This window comes from Loa loa (assembly GCF_000183805.2).
Source record: "Loa loa unplaced genomic scaffold supercont3.38, whole genome shotgun sequence".
In the NCBI taxonomy this organism is placed as follows: domain Eukaryota; kingdom Metazoa; phylum Nematoda; class Chromadorea; order Rhabditida; family Onchocercidae; genus Loa; species Loa loa.
In genome coordinates this window covers 104,005-129,004 of record NW_018108218.1, presented here as the reverse complement: position 1 = coordinate 129,004, position 25,000 = coordinate 104,005, and the positions used below count along the sequence as shown (strand labels likewise).

The 25,000-nt window shown below is 33.2% G+C and overlaps 4 protein-coding genes across 5 annotated transcripts in view; 1 reads left to right on the top strand and 3 right to left on the bottom strand.

Annotated features, from left to right (window-relative positions):
* Positions 1–2,880: 2,880 nt before the first annotated feature.
* Positions 2,881–13,877, bottom strand: LOAG_00547 (the record flags this gene model as incomplete). 2 transcript variants are annotated; one of them, XM_020445470.1, is made up of 28 exons in its annotated part: positions 2,881–3,029; positions 3,179–3,325; positions 3,579–3,743; positions 3,874–3,994; positions 4,240–4,383; positions 4,823–5,028; positions 5,506–5,695; positions 5,821–5,946; positions 6,073–6,154; positions 6,281–6,381; positions 6,898–7,138; positions 7,261–7,383; positions 7,674–7,874; positions 8,055–8,245; positions 8,351–8,488; positions 8,661–8,734; positions 9,082–9,305; positions 9,490–9,628; positions 10,139–10,224; positions 10,366–10,481; positions 10,656–10,763; positions 11,089–11,178; positions 11,482–11,541; positions 11,694–11,769; positions 12,469–12,616; positions 12,853–13,042; positions 13,426–13,580; positions 13,736–13,877. In XM_020445470.1, the coding sequence occupies 28 exons, from the start codon at positions 13,875–13,877 to the stop codon at positions 2,881–2,883; spliced, it is 3,933 nt and encodes a 1,310-aa protein (XP_020304073.1). The 2 variants fall into 2 exon arrangements, with proteins under 2 accessions (XP_020304073.1, XP_020306688.1); XM_020445471.1 differs by lacking the exons at positions 12,469–12,616; positions 12,853–13,042; positions 13,426–13,580; positions 13,736–13,877 and adding an exon at positions 11,859–11,954 and having other exon boundaries at positions 11,694–11,776.
* A 2,208-nt stretch (positions 13,878–16,085) lies between these two features.
* LOAG_00546 (hypothetical protein) lies at positions 16,086–17,277 on the bottom strand (the record flags this gene model as incomplete). Its single annotated transcript, XM_003136086.1, has 3 exons — positions 16,086–16,205; positions 16,292–16,386; positions 17,010–17,277. 3 exons carry the CDS (start codon positions 17,275–17,277, stop codon positions 16,086–16,088), a joined length of 483 nt encoding a protein of 160 aa, XP_003136134.1.
* A 1,459-nt stretch (positions 17,278–18,736) lies between these two features.
* On the top strand, positions 18,737–20,843 carry LOAG_00545 (hypothetical protein; the record flags this gene model as incomplete). Its single annotated transcript, XM_003136085.1, has 3 exons — positions 18,737–18,832; positions 19,492–19,651; positions 20,740–20,843. The coding sequence occupies 3 exons, from the start codon at positions 18,737–18,739 to the stop codon at positions 20,841–20,843; spliced, it is 360 nt and encodes a 119-aa protein (XP_003136133.1).
* An 856-nt stretch (positions 20,844–21,699) lies between these two features.
* The window catches only part of LOAG_00544 (F-box domain-containing protein), a 4,212-nt gene continuing 911 nt past the window's right edge, over positions 21,700–25,000 (bottom strand). The window contains exons 2-10 of the mRNA XM_020445469.1: positions 24,523–24,705; positions 24,263–24,372; positions 24,033–24,174; positions 23,652–23,705; positions 23,275–23,376; positions 22,757–22,930; positions 22,421–22,618; positions 22,185–22,340; positions 21,700–22,056 (exon numbers count right to left, since the gene is read on the bottom strand). Coding sequence (XP_020304072.1) covers positions 21,988–22,056; positions 22,185–22,340; positions 22,421–22,618; positions 22,757–22,930; positions 23,275–23,376; positions 23,652–23,705; positions 24,033–24,174; positions 24,263–24,372; positions 24,523–24,672 — 1,155 coding nt within the window. The 5' untranslated portion in view covers positions 24,673–24,705 and the 3' untranslated portion in view covers positions 21,700–21,987. The remainder of the gene's footprint in view (positions 22,057–22,184; positions 22,341–22,420; positions 22,619–22,756; positions 22,931–23,274; positions 23,377–23,651; positions 23,706–24,032; positions 24,175–24,262; positions 24,373–24,522; positions 24,706–25,000) is intronic.

Here is a 25,000-nt window from a genome sequence, read left to right as displayed (position 1 = left end):
GTTCCGCAAAAATTTATCTTTCAAGTCAATCAAATTTATCAACTTGTGGCCAAACTTATGTTTCTAAAATTAGATTTAAGAATTAGGAGGTGCTAAAATTACTTCTAAGTGTGATGGGAAACGAAAAAATAATCTTTCCTTCGTTCGTTTCATGAAAAGGATGTCACTTTTGATGCATTATTTTCAACGCTATCTTTATCATTTCTTAAAAAATCAGAAGACCTAGAAAATCACAAGCAGACGTGTGTGATATAAGATGCCGAATGGAGTTCGAATATTCATCAGAGGATTCTACTTATGTCAGGTAAAATTAAATAAATTCGTATGTGAAATTATTGATGATTATTCGCCGCATTATTTCATTTCTTTATGCTTCTAAACTCCTACAAAAGATTTGGCAGCCGTAAAGCATTAATATGATTACCTCAAGCAGCATCATAATAGATTATGCGTCTCAGTGATGTTCGGTGGAAATCTAATCACTTGAAAGTCACTGAAATAGACATATATGTTCATTATTCACAAGTGAACTTGTATACCTCCCTGAAGTGTGGATTTTTTTACCTCATGCGATGCTCGAACTCGTGGAAAGACATTAGAATACTCATTTGTCGGTAAATTTTAATAAACAAATAAATGCAATGAGTAAAATTAATTGCAATAATCAGGAAGCTAAGAAATACATCACAAGATAATTACAATAAGCCTCTTACAAAATCGTAGTTTTCAAAGAAAAATATGAAGTAACTGGTGATATAATCGAGTCAGTTTCAAATTTTTCATAGAGGATAATTTTTAACAACAACAAAAAGTGAAATAAAAGCACAAAAGGAATATAGAATGTAAGAGGATACAAGAAATGCAGAAATTGAACTCCTTCACAAGAAAAACGAAGTGAAATATCAGTGAATATTTAGAGGTGCACAATCAGCCAAGTATAAAGACTGTAAGGATTTTACAGAAAAAAATGAAATACCACTCAAAGGTGCTTAGTTAGTTAAGTTAATAAATTTCTGGGAAATAACTAAAAAACAATATGAGGATCCTAAGTTTTCTTACACATTAAGTAAAGGGCGAAAAGGAAGGAAATATTTTCGTAATTATGAATAGAACACATTCTGCAAATAGATTGCGTGAGAATATATCTTTTGAATTTTCAGTTTTAATTAAAAATATCTCTCCTTTTCATTCAGCAATGATGCACTGTTCCTGCACTTCCGCGTTCGTTATTGTTTATAACAGTCACGCTCGACTATCACGAACAATTTAATATGAAAAGCTATCAATTTCCATTTTGATATATTGAGTTAAAGCAAAATTTGATTTCACGCTCCTTTATAAAGTTGAAAAGGCTACAGAATGGTGCTAGCTCTAGATGGAAAAAATATCAATTAATTCGCGATAGATGTACTTTGATGATTACTGTAGAGCAGCACTTATTAAAGATTTAAGTCCTTTCAAAACCAATGGGTAAGAATAATTAATCCCGGAAATAGAGATTTAAGTTATCAATATTTCGAAAACTGACCGTGTAATAACACCTCCACATGATCTTAAAAGAATTTTCTGAACATATATCAAAATAAAGCATAAGTTACTGCATTTTTGAATGCCGCTAAAACGACTAGGAAAAATAAATGACCATTACCCAAAATGAACAGGAGGGATTTTTACAGATGAATGATGTGAAGTTCCAGACCCTGCAAAACAAAAAAAGAAATTGCTGAAAAACAAAGGAATGTGGAAAAGCAGTGAAAAGTGTCGCAAAAGTACAAAACTTTACTAAGCATAGATGAGCAGCACTATGAAAACGCTGATGTGTGACCGAAGTGATAACTACAGAAATTTTCTAATCAAGCTTATAATGAATTTTCATGATATCAGTGCTGAAAGAAAATACAGCTTATGCAGGAAGAATTTTATCTTTATCTAGAAAATTCACCAAATAAATTATTTCAAATTATTTAAATCGAACAATGGAAGAATAACGGCTCCTGCATAATTTACAAAAAGTAGTCAGACAGTGAAGGCTGTCTGGAACTTCAAAAGCAGCACATCGTAAATCCTGGAAGAACTGAAAATTCCTATAACCTCAACCTATCTATTCTATGCTAAAAAACATTATATCTACAGAAAGACGAACATAGCTTACAACATCCGAAAAATCGAAAAATTTGTGTTTCTCAAAATAAGTAGTTGAAAACATCTCAAAAGGTTGAAAACAAATTTTTCTGCAAAGCATGAAAATTGTTGGAATAAAAACTTAGATAAGCTAAAAAGACAATTTCTGAAACACTTTAATGAACTGCTTTTGAAGAAGTGTTTCCCTTACTTTTTTAAAACTTTCCCTTTCAATGATAGGTTAAAAAAGCATTAAGTACATAAATCTAACTTCCTTCCCTTTATTCTCTTTTCACAAAAGATAATGAGAAAGCAGTATATGTTAAGACTATTATTTTACCTTAAAATAGAAAATTTTCATCCTTCCCTTGTGCAACATTCATCAATTACAGCATCAACCATTGAATCCTTAACGAAACGTTTCCGCTATCACGACTGCCAGTCCCATGGCAATTAGGTAAAGTGATAAGACGATTATCGACAATTTGAACAACCTATTTTTTAATTCTTTCCAAACCGGAAAATTTTCCTTAAACCGCTTTCTTTTCTCGAAGCGGATGCTGCAGAACTGCTAAAATGGAACAAATGGTAAGAAAACGTAATCAAACCCAACAAAAGTGAAATCGATTGAATAACTTATAATTTCACGCAACACTTAATACCTCCTTTAATTATATTTCAAGAATCTTAAGAACCTTAAAACCGTATAGTAGCTAATTAAAAAAAAATTGAAAAATCATAAAAAAGTTTCGTAAAAATTTACTCTAAGGATGTTAAATCCATCGGAACTGGAATGTGTTTTGCAGCTGATATATTGGGTGACAGTGGTGGTTTGAAATCACTCTGATCGGCTGAATTCAATCGTGCCCAAAATATACCAGATGATGATAACGTTTTATGCAATCCACCTGCAATATTAAACTAAATTCATCAACAAATTCAAAGCGAATTCATATGAAGGTAGCAAGGAAATGCAGGTAGAATCGGTAGCAAGACAGGTAGATAAAATGAAGGTAGCAACGTCATGTTTTCAAATTCAGTGAAATGGACGTCATACCGGCAAAACATCGGCCAGCCTGCAAAGCAACGTGTGGATTTAGAACTTCTGCTTCATTACTTTGATCGCGCATATCGAGATAAACGAGTAACGATGACAATTCCAATTCTTCGCCATACTGATTACGAAGTGGCACAGATCGAAAACCTAAAAGGAATAAAAGTTAACAAACGAAAATAAATCATAATGCAAATGCTGACCATTCATTTTATCAACGGATTTTATCCAAGCAATATATCTTTATCTACATGTGATTAAAGCCACAAAATCGTGCTGCTAGCTTATAATAAAGTAACTTATATTAAGTGTAATCAAGTATTATTAATACAGTGACCTTATAAATTCCCAAGCAATGCATTAAATGGCAATTTAAATCTAAATGAAATGAAAAAAGACACACCAGTGCGAATGCAGTCAAGTGGATACACAGCCTGTCCAATAAATGGATCCATTTTGGGTCCCATAAAATCACCATCTTCAACATATAAGCGAAGTAAAGCTATTTCTGGACAGTAAACTTTGAAGCTGAATTTCTCATTCCAAACAGGATTCAGGCCATTGGAAGCTGAACTTAAATTCAAGAATGAATTTAAAATTTGAATTTATAACCTGCCGGAATAAACGACAACAAAGTCATCGCCTAAATTTTCAGAGCTTTTTTCCTATCTCCTCGCCATAAAAAAAAAAAAACCTACCAATAGCTCGTGTTCGAATAGTGGATGAATCAGCCGGCAAACCGACAATTTCTACAGTAACAACTGGAGAACAGATACCTCGATTTCTATCTTTCCTTGACAAATGCTGTCCTGCTATTACCTGAATAACTCTTAAAAATATCGATTTTGCAGAAAATATTAAGTTTCTTCCTTTTTTTACCAGCATCAAAGGCTAGTTTCGATTTTACCTACAAACCTGACTGATTCCAAAACTAGGTCAATTAATATCCAAAATCTAAACTAAAGAAAAAATGCGCTTCCACGACACTAATTATAGAATGATGGTTCGTCTAGCTTAGAAATTTAAAATCTCCCGGACCAATAGCACAGCGAACGAATGCTTACATGAACAGTAAGAATGATTGGACAAGAGGTAGACACTACTTCGGCAGCATCTGGAGAAAACATTTCATCGATCATATAAGATGGTTTCAGCACATATCCACACTGACCATTTGCCATAAATTTACCCTGATTTAGCTGCATCGACTGCAGAAACATATGTTAGAGTTTCATTCAGATTCAAGCATTAAAAGAACAATAATGAAGTAAATCAAATTATGAAAAATGTCACAAATTCATGAGCCAAAGAAAAATGTTTTCAGAAGGATTGTAAAACATATTCAAAATGGTTATTGGAAAAATGACAAGACTTTATCACTCCATATTGCCTATTTTTTGAAAAAGTAAACAACTTTCCCAAGAGTCAAAAATGTCATGCATAACAAATCTGTAAGATGGGTAAAGATGTGTTATAAACTAGTTGAAGTAAACTATACATAAAGGACAATCACTTTCAGTATTAGAAAAGTTATTGCTTATAACAGGGAAGATTTTAAAAATTACGTGCTAAATAAGGAAGCTATGGAGATGAAACAACCTTACCACTTCATCTCCTAAGTATATTATAAGAATGTCGAGCACTAACCCTATCGCCAGTTTGGTAATTCAGTGCAACCATATGGCATGCGGCATTCCACATCGGTACCGGATCATAATTTGCAGAAGTAACACGTGAACCTTGCGGATAAACACGTGACAACTGACGAGAATTAAACTGAACTAAACCTCGTTCCATCAGTTTCTCGAATTTTGTTTCACTGAACGAGCACATCTCATAGAAATTGCCTTGTGCTGCAAAATTTTCAGCAATTTTTGTCTTCTTCAAGAGCGCTACACAAATTTTGTGGTACACGTAAATAGCATTTCAGGAATTAGATATAAATTCACATTTAAGTTTACTTTCTGAACTGCTCTGACACAGGACTAAAAACAATGAACTTTGAAGGTCCAAAATACGGGATGCCTCAAAACTATAAATTCGAGTGACTTTTAACATGGTACACCTTTTCTCTTACTTAATTCACTACTCAAGGTGATATTTACGTTAAATAAGACATATATTTTATATGATACAGTCGATATGATGCTTAATATCTCCATAATTTTAGATTGTTTTTTCTTATCAGTTCACTTTTACCATTAAACTTTGGGACAACTAAACATTTGTTATAACAAGATGGAATTTATTTACTGAGAAGACTATTGGGAGGCTATTCAGCTTCAATTTAGCATTAGATCCTATAAGACCAATAAATATCGACAATATACTTGCGAATTGTGAATTGAAAGGGACAGCCTGGCAGTAAACCACCAAATCAGACAATTCAGAAGCTATTCGCAAATTCTTTTCTCGTGTACGTATCAAGGTATTGCGATCCGTAGCTGTTCTAGTCAGCTCGTGCAGAATATTTAACCAGTCTTCACGATCTTCATTTGAATTAGCTGCCAAAACATATTCCTGGAGATGACCACTAAATGAATCATAATTCGAATTCAAAAGAATCAATTTAATTTTATTGAAGCCAAGACATCAGACCTTAACTGTGAGCAAATGTCAAGTTATGAATAGAAAAACTAATATACGCTTGGATTCCAGTGCGCTGAAACACGTCTAATTTTAAATGCAAACGGTCGACCAGCAACTTCAAACGGTACTTCTTCAATCAAAGAATCAGCCAAATCGATTGCTGCATAAACGCTCAATTCATTCTAAAAAGCTTATACTAAATATTGAAACTGCCAAATCGGTCAACAGGCATAATCTAAATTGAGAAAAATTTTAAAGTTCATTTGAGAAAAACATGCATTTTTTCGAGGTTTTATAAACAAACATACCGACATATTATCAGAATTTTCCAGTTCAATAACGCATCGAGAAGGAAAGAAACCTGAATGAATGCCATATTTGCCACGCCAGCTGCAAAATAAATTTATAAATTCCAACTTTGAGTCCACCAATCTCGAAATTATTTTAGTACAAGATGGCTTCAAATCAAGATTTCTAAATTAAACGATGTAAGCTTTGACTTTAGAAAACCTTTACCGATCACCGTCTTTTCTGAATACTCTTATCACTGCATTTATAGGGAATGAAAGCTCGCTGGGAAGAGATCCATTGTACGGCTCAATAGCCCGAACCAATATCTGAAAGTGCATTATATTTGCTAAGCTACAACAGGAATATTTTATGTAATGGAAGTATTTGAAAAAGTGGAAAATAAAGATCAAAATATGAATTAAATGCACTCACTTTCCATTTGCTCGATAGTGCTTTTTAGAAATGCGAGAAAAAAAAATTATACAGAAATATCAAAATACTATTAGTAATCCATTTTTATTGAATGCTTTGAATATACGAATTTTTATAGCTTCTCTTTCCCTGGATCCTTGGCAATCATTCAGATTTTCGACTTGCATATTCGTGATTAACCGAATGCTTGAATTGAGTAGCTTGCCCAATTAAAAATGTACAATTTTTCCAGAAGTTGTTCATTTACGAACAAAGCTGTCTTCTCAAGGTATGAACTGAGGATATCGAAAACTAATCAAATGAACCCAATAAAAATGATAAATTCGTAAGTGATTCTGAAAATTAACTCTTGAAAATATAAGCAACTCTGAAAATTCCGTGCTTCATTAAATAAAATCATTCCCATTTACCTCTTTATCAATGTCCTTGAGTTCCATATAACAACCAGGTGCTCGATCTGCACTAAACCATGCACCTGTAGAATCAGTAATAGTATTCTCACCCACGGGATATTTCAGACATATTCCATGAACGAATTCTCTTGTTGAATAAAATTCAACTATTTGATTCAAATTCTCGAAAAGTGTCTGGTTGACAACAAAAATTCGACCATCACGTTTCAAATGGTAATGCCATATTTCGCCGTCAACTCTATAAATGTAACACTGCTTTTAATTCCACCAAGCAGTGAAACAATAATTTTTGCAAGCCAATAGGAAAAAGTAAAAGCATTTCAACAAGATGAATAAATTAAAAACTTAGCTGGCGCATACCTTAGAGAAAGCACGAAAACATTTTTATCAGTAGAACTGAAGCGCAGCAAGAAAGCCCCATCTTGTTGAACCGTGTTCAGAAGTTCTTCGGCACGATTTCTATCTGTTTTCTCACAAAACCATCTGAACAATAAACACAACGTCTTATGATATGTCCCTGAGTTATATGATAGAGTTTGCAAGAGTCTTGCTTTTTATAGTTGACTTCTCTACGTTCGCTTTTTCTTTCCTTGAGCACAAAAAAGATTTCCACAGCATTCGACAAAACGTGAATCACGCTTCAACTAATACTGTCTTCACTGACTGATATTAGGTACTCAAGATATAAGAATATCGATGTGATATTTAAATACCAAAAATAAATAATTTTAAGCAGTCCAAAGATGTTTCCACAGATTTAATTCAAAACTTACATCATTCCGAGATGAGGACAAGGCTGCGGACATGGAGTGACCAGTGTTGTGCTAAAATTCGGTGTCCTCAATCTTTCCTTCGTATAGTGCGATATAAGCTCATAAAGTGTATCCATTTGCTTATTTTCCAAAAAATAATATTTTCTTTCACCATTCACCATCCTGGTGCGTATTCGACAGTGATGTACTTTCTCATTATGCCTAAAATTGGTATGACATATATTTCGTTTTCATTTGATTTAAGTCTAACAAAAATATCCGAAATTAAGGTCTTCAGCTTTATCTTACGAATATCAGCTATCTAGCAACAATTCTTAATGAAGATTTCTGGAACAACTAAGAAAAAATATTGTGTTTCGTCTAGTTTTAAAAGACGCTTACAGAAACGATAAGGAGTAGTCGCCAATGAAAATAGTTGAATCGCGAACCAAAAAAAGACCATTGCCTTTATCTTTGTGTTCCAAAAGACGCATTCTTGCTGTATCTCGATCTGTTTTGCCATGAAACCATTCTTCTGTAACATGCATTTCTTCTTGAGGTACAACGAAACCTGTCAAGTTTGTCAAACCATCCTGTAATGAAATTTATAAATAGGAAAAATAGAACTGTTGCATTACTTCACTACTGGAGAAATCTTTCACGGAAAATAAATCGCAATAACTCGCTAAACACATCACCTGATTTTCATCATCCTGTGCGTTCCCCAGTGAATCTTGACGTCTCAGAATCCCCTGATTATTGAAATTACTTTCGCACTGTTCCAGCATATAACACAAACGATCCGGAAACAATACAAATAAGTGAGTTGTCCATTCCTAAATGATATTTAAGTGCTCAGATTTGCAAGACCAAAAACCAAAAACTTATGTTTAGAAAAACACGGAATGACAGCACCAAATACTCAACCAATCCTCCTGTAAATCATTTAAAAAAAGAAAAAAACGGCTAAGCTTATAGTGTTCCCATACGAAAACTGTAGCAACCTACATCGTTTACACCACTTTTCAATGACAGAATTCCTTGCCGAGTAAAATTCAGTGAAAGTAAATCCTGTTCTTGATCTAAAAAACAAAATAAAGGACTGAATGAACCTTGAATTTTTTCAAACAAACTTTGAAGTCTCCTAATTATGCTGTCTTCGAATATTATCAACATTTTCTCCATTTTCTCGTGACACAGAATATTAGTATAAATATTTTGAGCAACAAATGATAAATAGTCAAGGTGAAACACAATGCATATTTACATATATATATTTGTTCCAATTTTAAATTATATATGAATTCTTTTCGAAAATTTGCCATTTCTTTCAAAGCACAAACATATTATTAATAAATATGTACAACTAAACTGCAAGAACATTGAAGTGTGGACTAAGGAAGCATTCAGGACAAAGTTAAAAAATCACCCTCATCAGTTTGCTGTGAAGCAATATTTTCACTTTCCGTCGGCAGTTTCTTATGCTTCAAGATAATTTTTCGCTTCAGAGCTGCCGGAGATGGTAAACAAGTTTCTTCACGACTAACTGGAGCTGTGAGTAAATAATTACCAAGAATTTCTCTAATTTCACGAGCAAGCAACCGTTGTACCGGTACTGAACAATTGTCTTCAATCGAGAGAATCACTGGAAACCTGAATTAATTTACAAGAGTTTTTAGTGTTATTTTCAATACAGTCAAACCTTGGCTTTTATTATAAGTAAAGCAGAGAATTATAAATACAAAAGCTCAGATATCTGAAAGTTCTAAACTAAAAGACACCAGAAGCATCTATGGTGTTTGTTCTACACGATTCAACACTATTTATCCAAACTTACTCGCTGTTAATAAAAGCGTAATGACGAATGGTGTAAAGCACATCGCGCAAATTGATTTTACTAGTCATTGTGTAACCATGGTAAATAACAATATCTTGTATTTCACCTGAACTTCTCTTTTGTCCATCCCAGCAGTCGACTGAAAATATGGTAGGAACAGAAAACTAGATTTAAGTGTTACGTTATTGATCACATTCAATTTATTAATTTTCCTCCAATTGTATTTAAATCTTTCTTGTTTTCAAATGTTAAGTTTCTTTTTTATTTTCAAATGTTACACTCTTTTGTCTTTTTTGTTTATAAAAGAAAAATTTGAGTCTTTTTTGTTTTCAAAGGAAAAAGTCTCTTGTTTCCAAAAAAAAATTATTTATATTTAAGCGTTTTTTGTTTTCAAAACAAAAAAAGAAACTTTTAAATATTTGCTATTACGAATTAGAGGAAATCAAGTCCGATAATTGCTCTACTCATCGACATATTCTACTTTATCGTCTCTTTTATTGGTCACTATGTAACTAAAACAAACCCAAAATCTTATGTTTTTCATTAGATTTTCCTTCTATCCAATCAAGCAGATAATCATCAATATCAATTCAACAGAACAAAAGCATACATTCAACATATCTATCAGTTACACAGAACAAAAGCATACGTTCAACACATCTACAGCCCATAAGCAAAGCTCGAGCATACGTATCCAACGAGGATTCACTCTTGAGTTGATCACCGGTAAGATATCTAAAATTATTTTGTTCATGTAAGCTTTTTCGCATTATTCTATTTGATAACTGTTTATACTAATTTTCGATGAAATTAAATCCAATTTTCAACCCACAGTATAACAAAGTGTTTTACATTTAGCACAAAAACAAAATTAACGTGTTGTGTGATGAAGCAATCCAGTAGTGACTTAGTGGTCGATTCATGTCATGTATAACATTCTCGTTAACAGAATCCCATAGTGAATTTTCGCGAGAGAAGAGGAAGTCGCAAAACTACAAAAATCTTTCTTTAGACAATAAAATTAATAAAACATCTGATTAAAATGATACCATGTATGGAAAAAGAAACTGAAATTACGAAATCACTATTAAAATAATCCCAATAGATTAATTACATAATGAACAGTTCGAGCAAAATTATAAAAATTTGGTGGAAAGAAATCGTACTTCAGTCACGCTAAGGGTTGGTTCAGGAACATCTCTATATGGATCCCATTCCCTTAAGAAATGCCTAAGAAAATCACTGGCTCTTTCGCGCATCATCCCTATTTCATCCTGAAAATTTCATCCCATGTTAATGTGACGAAACGTACACTAGTATTTATGGTCTTAGATAGCAATAGACTTCATAATAATTTTAGATAGCAATAGACTCCATAATAATTAAAGATTCAAAAATATACTTCATTAAGATGGAAGCAGGTTATGCGCCGTTGCTTTTAGATTTAGCACAAAAACAAAATTAACGTAGTATGTGATGAAGCATTCCAATAATGACTTAGTGATCGATTTATTTCATGCATAACATTCTCGTCAACGGAATGCCACAATGAATTTTCGCGAAAGAGGATGTAAAGCAAAAATGCTTACTGTTACCCACATTTTGTTTATCCTTGTGAAACCGCAGGAAATTGTTGAAGCTGACAACAGCCGCATCATCCGAGTAAGCTGCAAAATGTTCTGCGAAAAGCTGCAAAAATCGTAAGCACTTTTTGAAAGTGTGAACATGATGGAAATATAACAGATAAGTTTTAAAATAAGAGAACGATTTGATTAGAGCTTAATATAAGCCGAAGAAGAATGCAAGGCTAAATCAACACCAACTGGCCTAGGATTAATCGAGCTGAAAAACGGAGGTTCTGAACAAATCTTGAATAATGAGTGTAACTGTAACGACAGTGAGACAAAAGAGGGACTTCAAGAAAGTACCTGCGATGAACAAGAAGTGAAATAATTGTTTAAAAAGTAAAAAAGGCGAAGCTCCGCAACTTACAGAATTAGAATGCAAAAGTTTGCGATAAGCAATTGCGAAAGTATCATAATACATTATGTCCTGAAACAAAGCCAAAAATGCTCGATTATAGTAGTAAAGGATGCCAAATCTCGATAAAAATCTTTATAATTTTTTTGCAACTAAGTCGGTAAAAAATGCCCCAAACTGAGTTGATAAACCTTTTATACAATAAAATAACTTGCCTCACAGACTTCTTGCAATTGTTTTGATTGTACCTTATACTGCAAACTAGTATGCACGAAAGGCTTCATGTGTTTCATCGCTACGCTGCAAACTGAATAAACATGAACATGATGGTAGTATGATAAGAAATCCTAGTGTATTAAAAAATAAAAATCATTTATTTCAAAACATACTGGCATATCATAAACCTGATCTGAGCATCGCGGGCCGGACGCGGTCCTCCAGCAAGCTTTTTCTGCCCCCAGAGCCGCGGGAAAAGCCTACCGTCGCTCTTTCCTTACCTTAAATCAAAGCCCTCCAGTGTTAAAGTCCATTGATCTTTCATCACAAGTTCGTCATCTCGACATTAAATAATGATATAATTAAGCCCATCACATTTTCAGTGAATCCATCACAATGTTTCATTTACTGTTTTTTATGAAGGGATAGTATATATACGTATATGGATATGGCATTGGGTAAAACTGAGTTAAGTATATTAATCCGGCTTCGAAAACTATTCAAATTTCTCATGTGGCCCCCTGAAAAAATTAATTGCCCACCCCTTGTCCTTAAAAAATCCACTTATACAAGTGCCTTAGTAATTGCCTTCTCACTGTTTTGACAAAAGTAATCCGATCATCCCACGACCTCAGTATAGCCACAACTGATATCAGACCATGAATGAGTTACTTGCTTTCACATTTTGAATAATGCAACATGCGACTAACGACTTTCTGATCGCAATATAAAAAAACTACAAGTTTGCCGTTTATATGTAAACAGCACTAGATTCAAGCTTACCAAGGGTTTTCGAGACCATAACCAGCAATATTATAGAACTCTTTCCTGAGCCATCGTTCCACGAGAAGTGCATGACAAGCAGAAATTGTATCCAGCATCAAGTGGTGAACACCCTGACACCACATTCGACATAACTCTTCCGTATCGACTAAGGAAACTTATTTTTTAATAATTGCAAGCAGTTTCAATAAAAAAAAAGAAAACTGCCCAAGTTCGCTATTACAGTAATTTGATGCCATTACAAATAGCATTACAACAGAAAAACAACAAGCTTAATTATTCCTAAGTTGTCAAAATTTTACGAAATCTCGTATTACCAGCATATTATCACGAATACTTAAAATGCTACTATATTTCCGTAAATAGCAAAATGCAGATACTCACATAACAAAATCCAATACCGCAAATTGAAACTCGTCGCATAACTTAGAACTAATATTCTAGCTGCATCAAACTGTTTGAATTCTTTGTCCTTTTCCCACTTGTCGCCGATTTTGATCTTTCTTAGTTTATAATCAAGTGTATGCACTTCCTTCACTACTCGTAAATCTAATCGCAGAGTTTTACTGCTACTCTGAAACCAAATGCAATTTGCATTCACAAGAAAGCCAGTATTATAAAGAGAAAGTCAATACAAGAAAGTCAATAATACAAATGATTTCTTCATTCTGTAAAGTTAGTTTCATTTATTTCATTAAGTTTACTGAAAATACTAAAGCTTTTAATAGAGTACTTTTAATATTACTGAGATGACACCGTATCAAAAAGACTGTTTTATGCTTTTCTATTGGATCGCCTCTATCATTTTAGAATCATCATCACATTTTTACCTAATTTCATTCAATTTTCAACCTCTGTTATAAACTATGTTAAGATCCTGCATCAAAAATTTTCAAACTATTTTGAAGGGCAAAATCTGAGAAATAATGCAGTCAGACAGAATGAAAAAATACAGACCCATGAAGCACACAAAAAATCTTTAGCATGAATTTTAACCTTGTCAGAATTATCTAGCTTTGACAAAAACAGCTGCCTTGTCTCACGGTTATAAGTCAACCTTTTTTGTGCTGGATCCCGTCGTTTCATCAACAGAAGTTTGTAAACGTTATGACCTAAAAAGTCAACAACTTATTGCCAACTGTTAAACGCTAACAAGGACAGTTTCACTTCATCCAGTTACAAGCTACTTCTACGTCATATTAAATTTGATCTGTCATTAAATTTTTGAATTTATGACTTGATATGTTGTACGATCAAGAATGATTACCCATTTCCATTGCATGAAACACTTTTTCCATTGCAAATTCCACTGAGCGTGATGTTATAAGCGAACTAGTTGTAGATAGGGGAGAGAATAATACTGAACGCTGAGATAATAATACCGAATCTGTTGAGCTTTGAGGGTGCATTTTTTTAGCCTCTTCCTAGGAATATGTCTCTATTGGCTACAAATGAATATTCATTTTACATTTCAGTCTGAAACGAAATTCAAGTTTGAAAAGTTTTAAAAACGCGGAAAGATACACTTCGGATGGATTCGGATTCGATTCGAGATTCCTAATAAATCATAATACCATGATTATTCAATAGTTTAAGCCAAGAAGTGCAAGTAGAGCTAAAGATAAATAACTTTATGACCCGATGTTCAAATTTTGCCAAAAACTAGACTAATGAAGATTCAATCCGATCTCACCAACTATTCAAGTCGATAGGTATTTCATGAATACTGGGATTTCCAGCATCGGCCAGGAAACGGGAACTTAATAATGAAGGTCCTTCGGTAATTTAATTAACCCCTAAAATTTCTGGAGAGTTTTTTTATATCGACGCTACAATGAATTTATATATAGAGCCTTTCAAACCAAAATAGTATGACATTCATTGTTTATGGATTCCATTTAGAAATTAATGACTCATTCTCACAGAATTTTTATCAAAGTATTAGCCAATTTACAAATAAGCATAACCCAACGCAAATGACGAGGGAATCTGTGTGAAAACCTGAAGTAAAAAGTTCCGGCATAGCATAAACAAAACAGCTCTGAGAGATGAGAAGTGAATTTGAAAGAAAATTGAAAATATCGAAAGGGAAAAAGTATTTCTTTGTTCTAAATAATAATATAATGATGACCATCAGATTTATTCAAGGCAAATTCAGGAATTTCACCTCGAACTTGGTGACTTATTTTCGCACTAAAAAAGAGACTGCGCAACCGAATCTCAAGAGTTTACATGCACAAAGCCTAGACAAAATCTATGCTATCATCAGACTGTTATTATACTGCAGAATCAAAATATTGTTATCGTTTTTTGCCTTCCAACATCTCCAATTTTTCAAATTTCATTTACCTTAACACTCTTTCGTTATGGTCTGGAAGGGAGCAACTGGAGCTGATAAATGCAAAGATACTAATTAAGAAGTACTTAGAGTCATTGTCTCTTCACCCACATACGACTGGAACTGAAACTGAAACTATTGACGACTGAAAGCGCTGAAAGTTAAATCCTTTAAAGCAGCAGAACTATTAGTACCTTGCTCGACTATGCAAAAAATTTTATGTTCTCTAAAGCTTCTAAAGCTTCTCTAAAGCTTCTCTAAAGCTGTTCTCTAAAGCTTTTTTTTTCTTTTTTTTCAGCTTTAAATCTGGCTTTAAATTTTCAGCTTCAAATCCGCACACTGAAAAAAGTGAAATCAGTTGAAGTCTAAATCCTGCACAGCCTTTCCATTATGAACTGCTTCAAAATCTTGACTTTTGGAAAATGGCGACAAAGGAAAACTTTGGAACAGGACAAAAATTTGCCGCAAACGTTTGTCATAATATATCAAATTTTATAATCTTCGAGATTTAAATTCGATAACTCAAATCAAGAACATATATTAAGATAAAGAATTAATATCTATTTCCAATTCATTACTTATTGGCCCAATTCTTGACCATTAATCAGTATGCCTGGCTACCAATCAGAAACCTAGAAATATAAATATTTGGAAGGGTTAACTACTGTCATATGAATAAAACAATTACAGAAGCTTATTTTCAAATTCATTCATTAGTTGAAAAAGAAAAAATCCCTTTGGTTGTAATCGCTACATAGTAATCCCGGTAACAAAATTTATCTCATTTCAACCAAGAAATCTTTAAATTGTTATATCAAGAAACTTTTGTTACAGTACATTTTCAAAAATTGCTTCTAAAAAGTTAATTAAAGAAATGCTGGAAAAATTGATTCCATCTAAGATATAATTTTCAATCGAAATTAGTGATAGCGATTTTGTACTCATTTTTCTTCGGAACTACTTCTGCTTCATCATATGTTCCTTTATATATACTTTATTATGCAAAAGGCTCTCAATTAAAAACACGATAAATCGATGAAATTAGCTTTATTCAAAATATATCCTAACAAACTTATATGGGTGTCTTTTATTGAATCGATGAGTAATATGGTCAGTGTCCAATCTGCACTAATGGACATTAAAAGAAATTATAGAAATGTGAAACGAGAAGTAACATAAAGTGTACAGCTCTATTCGTCAAGTAGCTCTGTAGAGGGGAAATAAAGATCCTAAGCTAAAAAAAGCAGTTCTTTTACGCATTAGGAAATTTCTACCAATGCTAAACAGATCTATCATTGAACTCGATCACTCTCGATTTTTCCTGGTGCAGGCTTAAGTTTGATCCATTTCCATCAACTTCCTCTGTATAACCCGAATAGAGAAAATCATTGCGCTGATCCTTCAGTTTAAATTATGAGTAAATAAGGGAATTAAGTAAAAGAAATACGGTAAAAAATAAAGCAAACAAAATGAACTAGAAGCTACCCATCCCACTCCTCCGAAGTCACCCCGGACACGTCCTCTGAAAACGATACATAGAGCCGATTGTCGTTGTAAGAACCGGGCAGGTTCAAAAATCCCTATAGGCGGAGCCGTTCGTTTGGCGGAAAGGAAAGAATGTAGCTATGTCGTTGCGCAAGTCAATTAGCTACAATAATAATCATTTTGTGCCACTGCCAGCATTCCTTGGAACACCCGGAAGAAGTCACAATAGAAGTACAGCGGGAAGAATTCAGGAAATTCTTCTTTAGTGACTGGTAATCAGTGACTCTTTAGTTGTGAACTCTCTGAAGTCTTCCCAAAATACTCCTTCAAATCCCGATATTTCTCAGCATTCTGTTGATAGTTTAATATTATTGCAATCTATCTCTTCAAAATCCCACTATCTGCTATATCCACAAGAATTTAATGTGTATTGATGCGGGAGAAATACTGAAACATTGCCTTAAACTGCAATAAACAGTTTCTACCAGTGTCTCCTTTCCCATCTGCTTGTTTACCTGCAAATAATTCCTCCATCTGTTACTGCTTCCAGTTTTTCATAAGAGCTGTCTCCAAGATGTCCTCACTCATCCTTTGGCTACTAACACTCTTTAAACGACAGTTATTCTAAATAGCAATCTTGTACTTTTGAAAATGTACACAGAATGAAATGCTATGGTCATTTTTTTTGGAATTTGAGGGTAATCTTTGAAAGATGAACTTTCGGCCTGAGAATGTGTAATTTCAAAAACTATCTTTGGCGATGGATACTTATATATTTTTAATCTCCACTCAATATTTCTTCTCATACGATCATACATGGAAAGGCATTGTCTCATACGCAGATCAATCACTAATTTTACTCGATTGAATTGTCGTTTCCTTTCTTCAGCATTTCCGTAAATGTTTTGATCGGCGTTCAGGATCAGCTCGAACTCTGTGAGGAAATCGGATGCGTTAATAATCTGTTTTATCTTCTCGGGTCTCATGACATCTGTATCTTCCTGCCTTGTCTTATTATTTTGAATAATTTTATTTTTTTCATTGTCTACCGTCACATCATTTATTGAAGATCCACCAAATATATTTAGAAAGATTTTATAATTGGATGTATTCCATTTCGATTTCAAGATGCTCAACTGTTTTGAAAGCGAATGAAAAAGAAATAGATCATTTGTTTGTTTTTATTTGGGTGACAAACAGTCCTATATATTAATGTAATAAAATGGTGCCAGTGCTTCTACACCTGCTCATTTGTCTGAATATTCAATTAATACATCCTAGCTTATTCACAGACTTGTTGGAAAGGAGTTTTCTTTTTCCCTTGTCCTAAAAGAAAGTAAAAATTGAAAATATATTGCCATCGCGATAATTGTCCCCAGCTAATTTCCTCGGACTGTATTATCGAAATTCTGCTTACTAAAAAAGTGGTATGAGGGAGGGTGTGCAGAATGAAAAGTAGAAACACAAATCTGTAGGAAAACATCCATATGAAACAGTTTGCTTTTTATCTATAATCTCACAATTTGTCATGCTGTCACACTTACTGATGTTTCAGTGCATTGCAAATGTATATTTACCAACTAATCTAAAAATAGAATTAGAAAAGACGAAAAATGAGGAATTATTTCAAACATTTAATGTGAAAAATGAAGGAAATATAAACCATAAATAAGCAGTTTTAACGGATTGATCAAATTTCATTGATGTTTTTGAATGTGTGTTTTCCCAAAATGATGTTGATTTGGAGAAAACCAGAAATAGAATTTCATCCTTTAACGGATTTTACAAAACTGTTTGAAAACAATTTATTGACTAATGAAACTGAAATTTGCTTTTTCTCTTAAAAATTGAACACTTGGCTGGACCAGAGAGCCTTATCAAAGTTATGCAGTCAATCAACTTATACCCACTTTAGTTTGAGAATGCTTACTTCATATTTCAAAACTGAGCTTAGTCAATCCATGGAATGCAACGATCATATCAAAATTTCATTGAAATATTAAACGGATGAAAGGACATCCAAAAGCGCTGTTTTTGAATTAATTGGATTGTACGGAAAATAAAACGGAATAGAGGTAGCAAATATCCCAGGTCCTAGATAAGGGTGCAAGTAATGTTACCCATCAGTTTCATTTTATATCTTCCGTCAATGGAATATCTAATTTATCACCAAACTTCACTTCACATTTTACATGTTGGTGGTATTAAACAGAGAATAGTTTACGCTTTCATCTAATTAGCTAACTACTTTTCCTTTTTCTTTCATGCTTATATGATTAATTACTTCCCTTTGCAATACTGGTCTTTCATTTGACCATTAATTTGTTAGATAAAAAGACATGGTCTAAAATCGTTAATAATATCAGAATAAGACTCTTTTTTTGGAAAAATTTTCCACCCTAAAAGCTTATATCAGCATTGTGCATGCTTGCAGAATTCGTGTGTATGTATATAACATGTCAGAAGGTGGCCGTTGCATTTTTGATGATTACCGTGGAGGAAGTGAGATGTCCGATAACAAAACATGCCATCGGATACGGGGTTGGATGTATCATCCAGATGATTATACTTTTTAACATTTGAAAGGATCCCGCGGGGTTTTCGGTATAATGGAGGTCGAAAATGCTATTTGCGTTGACTGAGGTATACTTGCAGGAAATCATCAAAATTACATTCCACATACTTAAGTATAATTTTTCACTTCAAAAAGACCAAATTTAGCTAAAAAATTAGAATAAATGATGAAGTTATTATCGATTGATCAAAATAGTATTGGAATAATTGTTCGTGTTAGTTGCAATTTAAGCAATAAATAATGGTGAAGTGAAATAAATGTGATTTCGAAATTTTTGAAATTTCGAGTTTTTTAGAAAGCGAGAAATATTTATAATTGTTATAAGATACGCAGTGAATGAAATGAAATAAAAAAACTGTTTTCGTGTACAAAACATCAATTATCACTTTTATGATAATTGATGAATGATATAGTACTTATCTTGATGAAATAATGGGCTGAAGGATAATTTAGTAAGGAAAATTTCTTCGAAAATAGATGGATAATGACAATATAAAGAACTTCATTGGTTCATTTTTCGTTGAACTTTACCGTTCACTTACTTATGATCGTATGCTAAAGTAAAGGAAATGCTTTACCAAGTAAATCTTGCGGGTTTTCTTGAAAATATTTGATAAATTTCCAGCTTCTATTGCATTCAATGAAAAATCCAAAAATGAATCATTCGTTGAAAAATATCTGTAAAACATGTTTTGCTAAGCACTTCTGTTCTATAGCATTTTGCCGACATTTTATTGAATTGCATGAAATTAATTTCTGTTCAGCATCATTTCAGGCAACAAAAGGTAGCATAAGATTGTTAAAAAGATTTCAAAACTTTTGCAATTTTGTTGCGAATTACAGTTACTGACCATTTCACTATTTTTTTCCTTCTTCTCTTTTTAGTTCCAGTCTAACAAATTATGTAAACTGTATACCACATTTTTAGTCAGGGATTAAAAACTTCAAAATGAATGAAAGTAAACTGTTCTAAGATGGCTAGACTTTTAAACCATGACAAGTTTTATGAAGAAGAAATTTATGAATTCATTATCGAGAAAAACTTGTTTGAAATTATGAATTCATTTCTGAGGAAAACTAGTTCACAGTTTCACAAATACATGTGGTCATTAGAACGCTGTCCATCGTCAAGTTCATAACTTGGATGAACCATTAACCAATTCACAAAATCTCGCTCTACCGGTGAAAAGGCAAACAAAACTGTACACATAAATTTCTAAAACGTTTTACTTTCTGCTAGGTTTTAGCAAAAAAAAAAAAAAAAAATGGAACAATGTGCGCTAATGTGCGAATAAAAGATTTGTCTTGTTATTAACATGGAACACTTTTTAATTGCAATTAAGTAATAAAATTTCCCGAACTATTTTAAACTGCCCACTCGATATTCTTAAACCCTTAATAAATTGAGCTAAAGTTTAACAATTTTCAAGAAACATTATTGGCATTCCTATTTTCCGAACACAAACAACATCCAACTGCTTGCATCAACAATTGAATTCTTCCACATATAACGCATTTCATAGTATGAAAGTCCAGCAAAGGAAAGGGGAAATTTAGTGGAATGATTCCTCAGATTAAAAATGAGTAAAAATGACGCGAAATAAAGTTCCGCCGTTTTAAATTGCTTTATCAAATAGCCTGCTAACTATCTCGTTGTATTCTAGAGGATTTCCTTAAAACTAACTCAAATATTGAAAGTCTGGATCAAATATTGAAACCAAATCAAATACTGAAACCCTCTACATCACAAAAGATTTGTAATCGTTCCACTTACCTATTGATGAAACTCTTCCAGCAGAAAAGTATGAACGAAGAAAAAATGCCAATAGTGTTTCAGTGAAAACATCCTAACAATCGCTTTTTTTCCTTTCAGGAAAAACTTCAAAGTATCACTGTGCCTCATGTTCTTCAACTTTCTTCCTGAAGGAACAGCAAAATTATGTCAGCAAAGAAGCTGCCTCAAATCGACTTTCCTAATTAAATTACGGAAAATTTCCCATTCCATATGGGATTTTATTTCATAACACAGCGTATATACTAATAAGCACTATACAAGACATGATAACCAATATGACAAAATCACGACATCATCTCACACATCAAAATGGTTGCTGGACAACCTCAGCTGGAAAAAATAGTGCGCAGAATAAATTTTTAACACCTAAATCCCGTATCCATAGTAAGTACAAACGAAAAGTTTAAGTCAGGAATCATACCTACATATGAAACCTGAAATCAAATCACATTAAGATATCACTCGGTGTTGAAAATCTCCAGAAATAAAATCCGAGATCAAGAAAAGTGCATGAAGGAAATGAAATGGAAAACTACATTTGAAAATCTTGTCTGATTATAGAGGCTAGTACCAAAATTATGTTTAAAATTGTTGCATAATGCCTATTTTGGAAGCATCAAGATACAAAATTATGGTTCAAAAAACATGCGAACTCTAACATCAGGTCAGAAAACCATAACGTAATAAAAGAGGTAAATATCATTTTCAGTAAATCGAATATGATGCCTTCAATGTTTTGAACATAAAATAATAGTGTCATTTCGATTACAATATAACGTAAATATATTTCATCATGTTTTCATCAGCTCTTATTACCCAGATACTGCAAATAGGAATGATGAAATAAATCGCATCACCACCTGTAATTTTCACTTTCCACTGTCGCTTCACCATTGGAGATTTCCCTTTTTATGTACACACATGGAAAGATTATAAAAATGCATTCGTGAAGAACTGTTCTATGTGTTCTATGATTAAAAATGATTTTCGAAAACGGGAAAAACAAGATATTTGTTAAAAGTTTACACTTTTGACAATGGGTCATTAAAGAATTATATGACATATGAAGGCGCGATTAAAAATAAGAGATCAAAAATAAACAAAGCATTTTCTATGGGAAACGTAACAATTACCTTCCAATTATTTAAGTTTTCTGATTAACATCACTTAAAAAGGCTCAAATTTACCTTCCAGAAAAATTTCGAAGCTCCAATGGATCAAATTTTTCGGAGAGAACTGGAAAAAAACAAGGTGAACAGAGAATTCTCGACAAAATTGCATGACTAATGAATTGACACGCAATCAATTGCTTTGCATTGAAGTATTTCACGTAGCACAAAAAAAAACGGATCCGTCACCGCAAGCAATGACCAAATCATCATCGTAATAATCGAACTGAAAATCAGTCCCATATTCCGATGAGATCAAACAGAAATTATAAAAGAATATTTTTTCTTGAATCTACTATATGCAAATTAATGTTACTTGTCAATACTTTTGTTACAGTTTAAAATAGAATCTACTCTGGATGGTTCTGCATCGAAAACTTCTGATTCAGCAAACAATCTGGGGCGTAAACCAGGAGTAAACACTTTAAACAGGCGATCCTTCGTAATGCACATTTGGCTGCCAATGTTCAATCTTACCTGCCGTAAACCGCCACTCCCAACAAACACTTCCTGAAACAGACCATTCCTTCCAATGTCTCTTTATCACAGTAATATTAAATTACCTGAAAAATAATCCATACAAAACATACGTTGGTAATTGTTAAATCGCTTGGGTTAATAGTAAGCATCTTGCCGTCAGTGGTTCCACAAAGTAGTTGTCCTTGTCGTAATGACATAGTTTGAGCATAAGCTCCCAGTTCTAAATCATTCACAACTTCCCACATGCGTTTATCTACACATGCTAATCGTCGATCCTCACCACACGAATATAGGTAATTGCTGTCTGTCTACAATAGAAGTTTTAACAATAAACAAGTGAGAAACTTTTACACTCACTTCTTTAACAAGAAATTATTCAGCATGGAAAAGCTGAACACCAGTGGACATGAAACCATAAAAGATCCAGAAGTTGAAAAATTGGTTACCATTTGAACAAGATCGAAAACAGCACTTCGATGATACAGCATATCAGTGATTTTCTGCAACGAATTGCGTGCATCCATAACAACTACTCTCCTTCCAAATGTAGAACAAACAACTGTTGTACCATCACTTATAACACAGAGCACAGCAGAGCCCATCTGAACATCACAAAGCGCCTGAAAGAAATGAATTTGTAACCGTGTAGAAATCAATTACTGAACTAGGCCATGCATTTCTTTCTTATTTACACTTCTGGATTACACTTTGTCTTCCTCCTTTTATAAAGCTCATGTTCCTTTCTGTTGACTTTATGTACATATGTAACGAGCAGTCCCTTTCATTCAATAATTATAGCAAAGTATAAATTTATTCCGTAATTTATTTAGTATTCTGATTTTCTCGCTTATTTTATAAACTTATATGTTATTCGCAATTTTGCTGCGGATCGAAAAAATGAAAGAGAAATTCTTTTATCTATCGGAAGGACCACAAAATAATAGCGACTTGATCAAATTCCTACATTAAGATGCCCATCAACGATTCGCCACTGCTTGACATAACGATCCCATGCACAGGAGTAAAACATATCTGTATCTGCTTTGCATACGCTCCATATCCATCCCTGCATACTATGTGAAGCTGTGTAAATCACATAAAATCTTAATCTAAACCTCATGGTCCTGCAAGAGTAATAAATGCAGGATCAAAGCATGACGTGCTTGTTCCAGAAAGCACCATTATATATTAGAAGGTTTATAAACTGGTCTTTAAGATCATGTTCAACGTACAGTTAACGACGGGCAAGAGATGCATACAGAAAATGATTCGTTTGGGTGCCAGAATTTTCTCAAGTTGCTTGTATCTTGATTCTTAAATTAGAGAAATAACCACCATTACCTGATGAGCTTCAGAAAATTCATATAGTTTCCAGTTTTCGCCTCTTACCCCGTCCTGCAACAATGAATATTTCCAGCTTCTTAAACAACATTAACAGAAATTCTTTACAATCTACCTGTTCAACCTGCTCAAATAAGTAGAATACAAGCTTGCACCTAAATAATATAATAATTTATAAGAGCCGCTTATAAATTTTCGGCACAACAAACAAGGAAACTAAGCTTTGTCTCCAAATGAGTAACAAAACATTTCTAATGTCTCAAAAAAAAAAAAAAAAAGAAAAATTGAAGAAATAATATCAATCAAAAGGACGAAATCTGAACTTAAATTCATAAAGACAATTTGATCTGAAAAACTGTCAAAATTGAATAAAACTCTAACAGTTATCGTATCTACATCCCAAATGATCAGTGCACGATCACGAGCACCGGAAACACACAACCGCTTATGCGCCGATGATTTCATCATTGCCACAGCATCAACTGTTCCATCGTGTCCTACCGCACAGATAAGTCGTCCCAATCTATTAATTAAAAAAAGTGGTGAAAACAGGCTAACATTTTCTCTCGTGTGCAAGAGAATTTGATATTTTTAACAAATTAAAAAGATACTTTCCATTTTTCCACCGTTTCGTTTCCTCTTCCGTTCTTGCACAGCAATACGATAATGAGGATACTGAACCATATAAGTGACAAGATGGCAGTTCGACTTCAAATTTTTTCTGCAATATTTTCAAAGTTAAATTAAACTTCGAAATACAAGTAAAAATCCTTCATAAAAACTCATCTCAAATAGCAAAACAATATCATTTAGCAAATTTAAGTCCTGGATTTTACGCACATTGGTTTTCCTTAAATCAAAACGAATTTACCCATAACTTTCGTCTCCAGTAGCTCTGATCAGCAATAATCGTTGCAAAGAACCGACATGTTAAGCGTACATTTTGCCATAACTCACGACTCGGAAGATAGTTTAGAATAATTAAAATTAATTCATAGGGCAAGTCGATCATTCTCGACATCTTTCATATAATGGCGATACTTCTAGTATTAAACTGAAATTCGGAACTATTTAAAATAAGAAATAATGAACATCTAATACAGCTTTATTAAAAACTTGATAAATCAAAGGAATTAAGGATAAATTTATAGGAAAAACTTGAAAATAGAAAAAATAAAAAGGCACCTCGAACTGACAAAATCGACAGTGAATTAAGAAAGGTGTCAAGGTAGAATAATGCTTTATTTTCTCTTTGAACTCTGTCTATACAAGTTGTCCACTCGCTCGAGCTTATTTTCGTTGACATATTTATTGCAAAATGTTTCTGTTAAAATGAACTAAGTTTGACT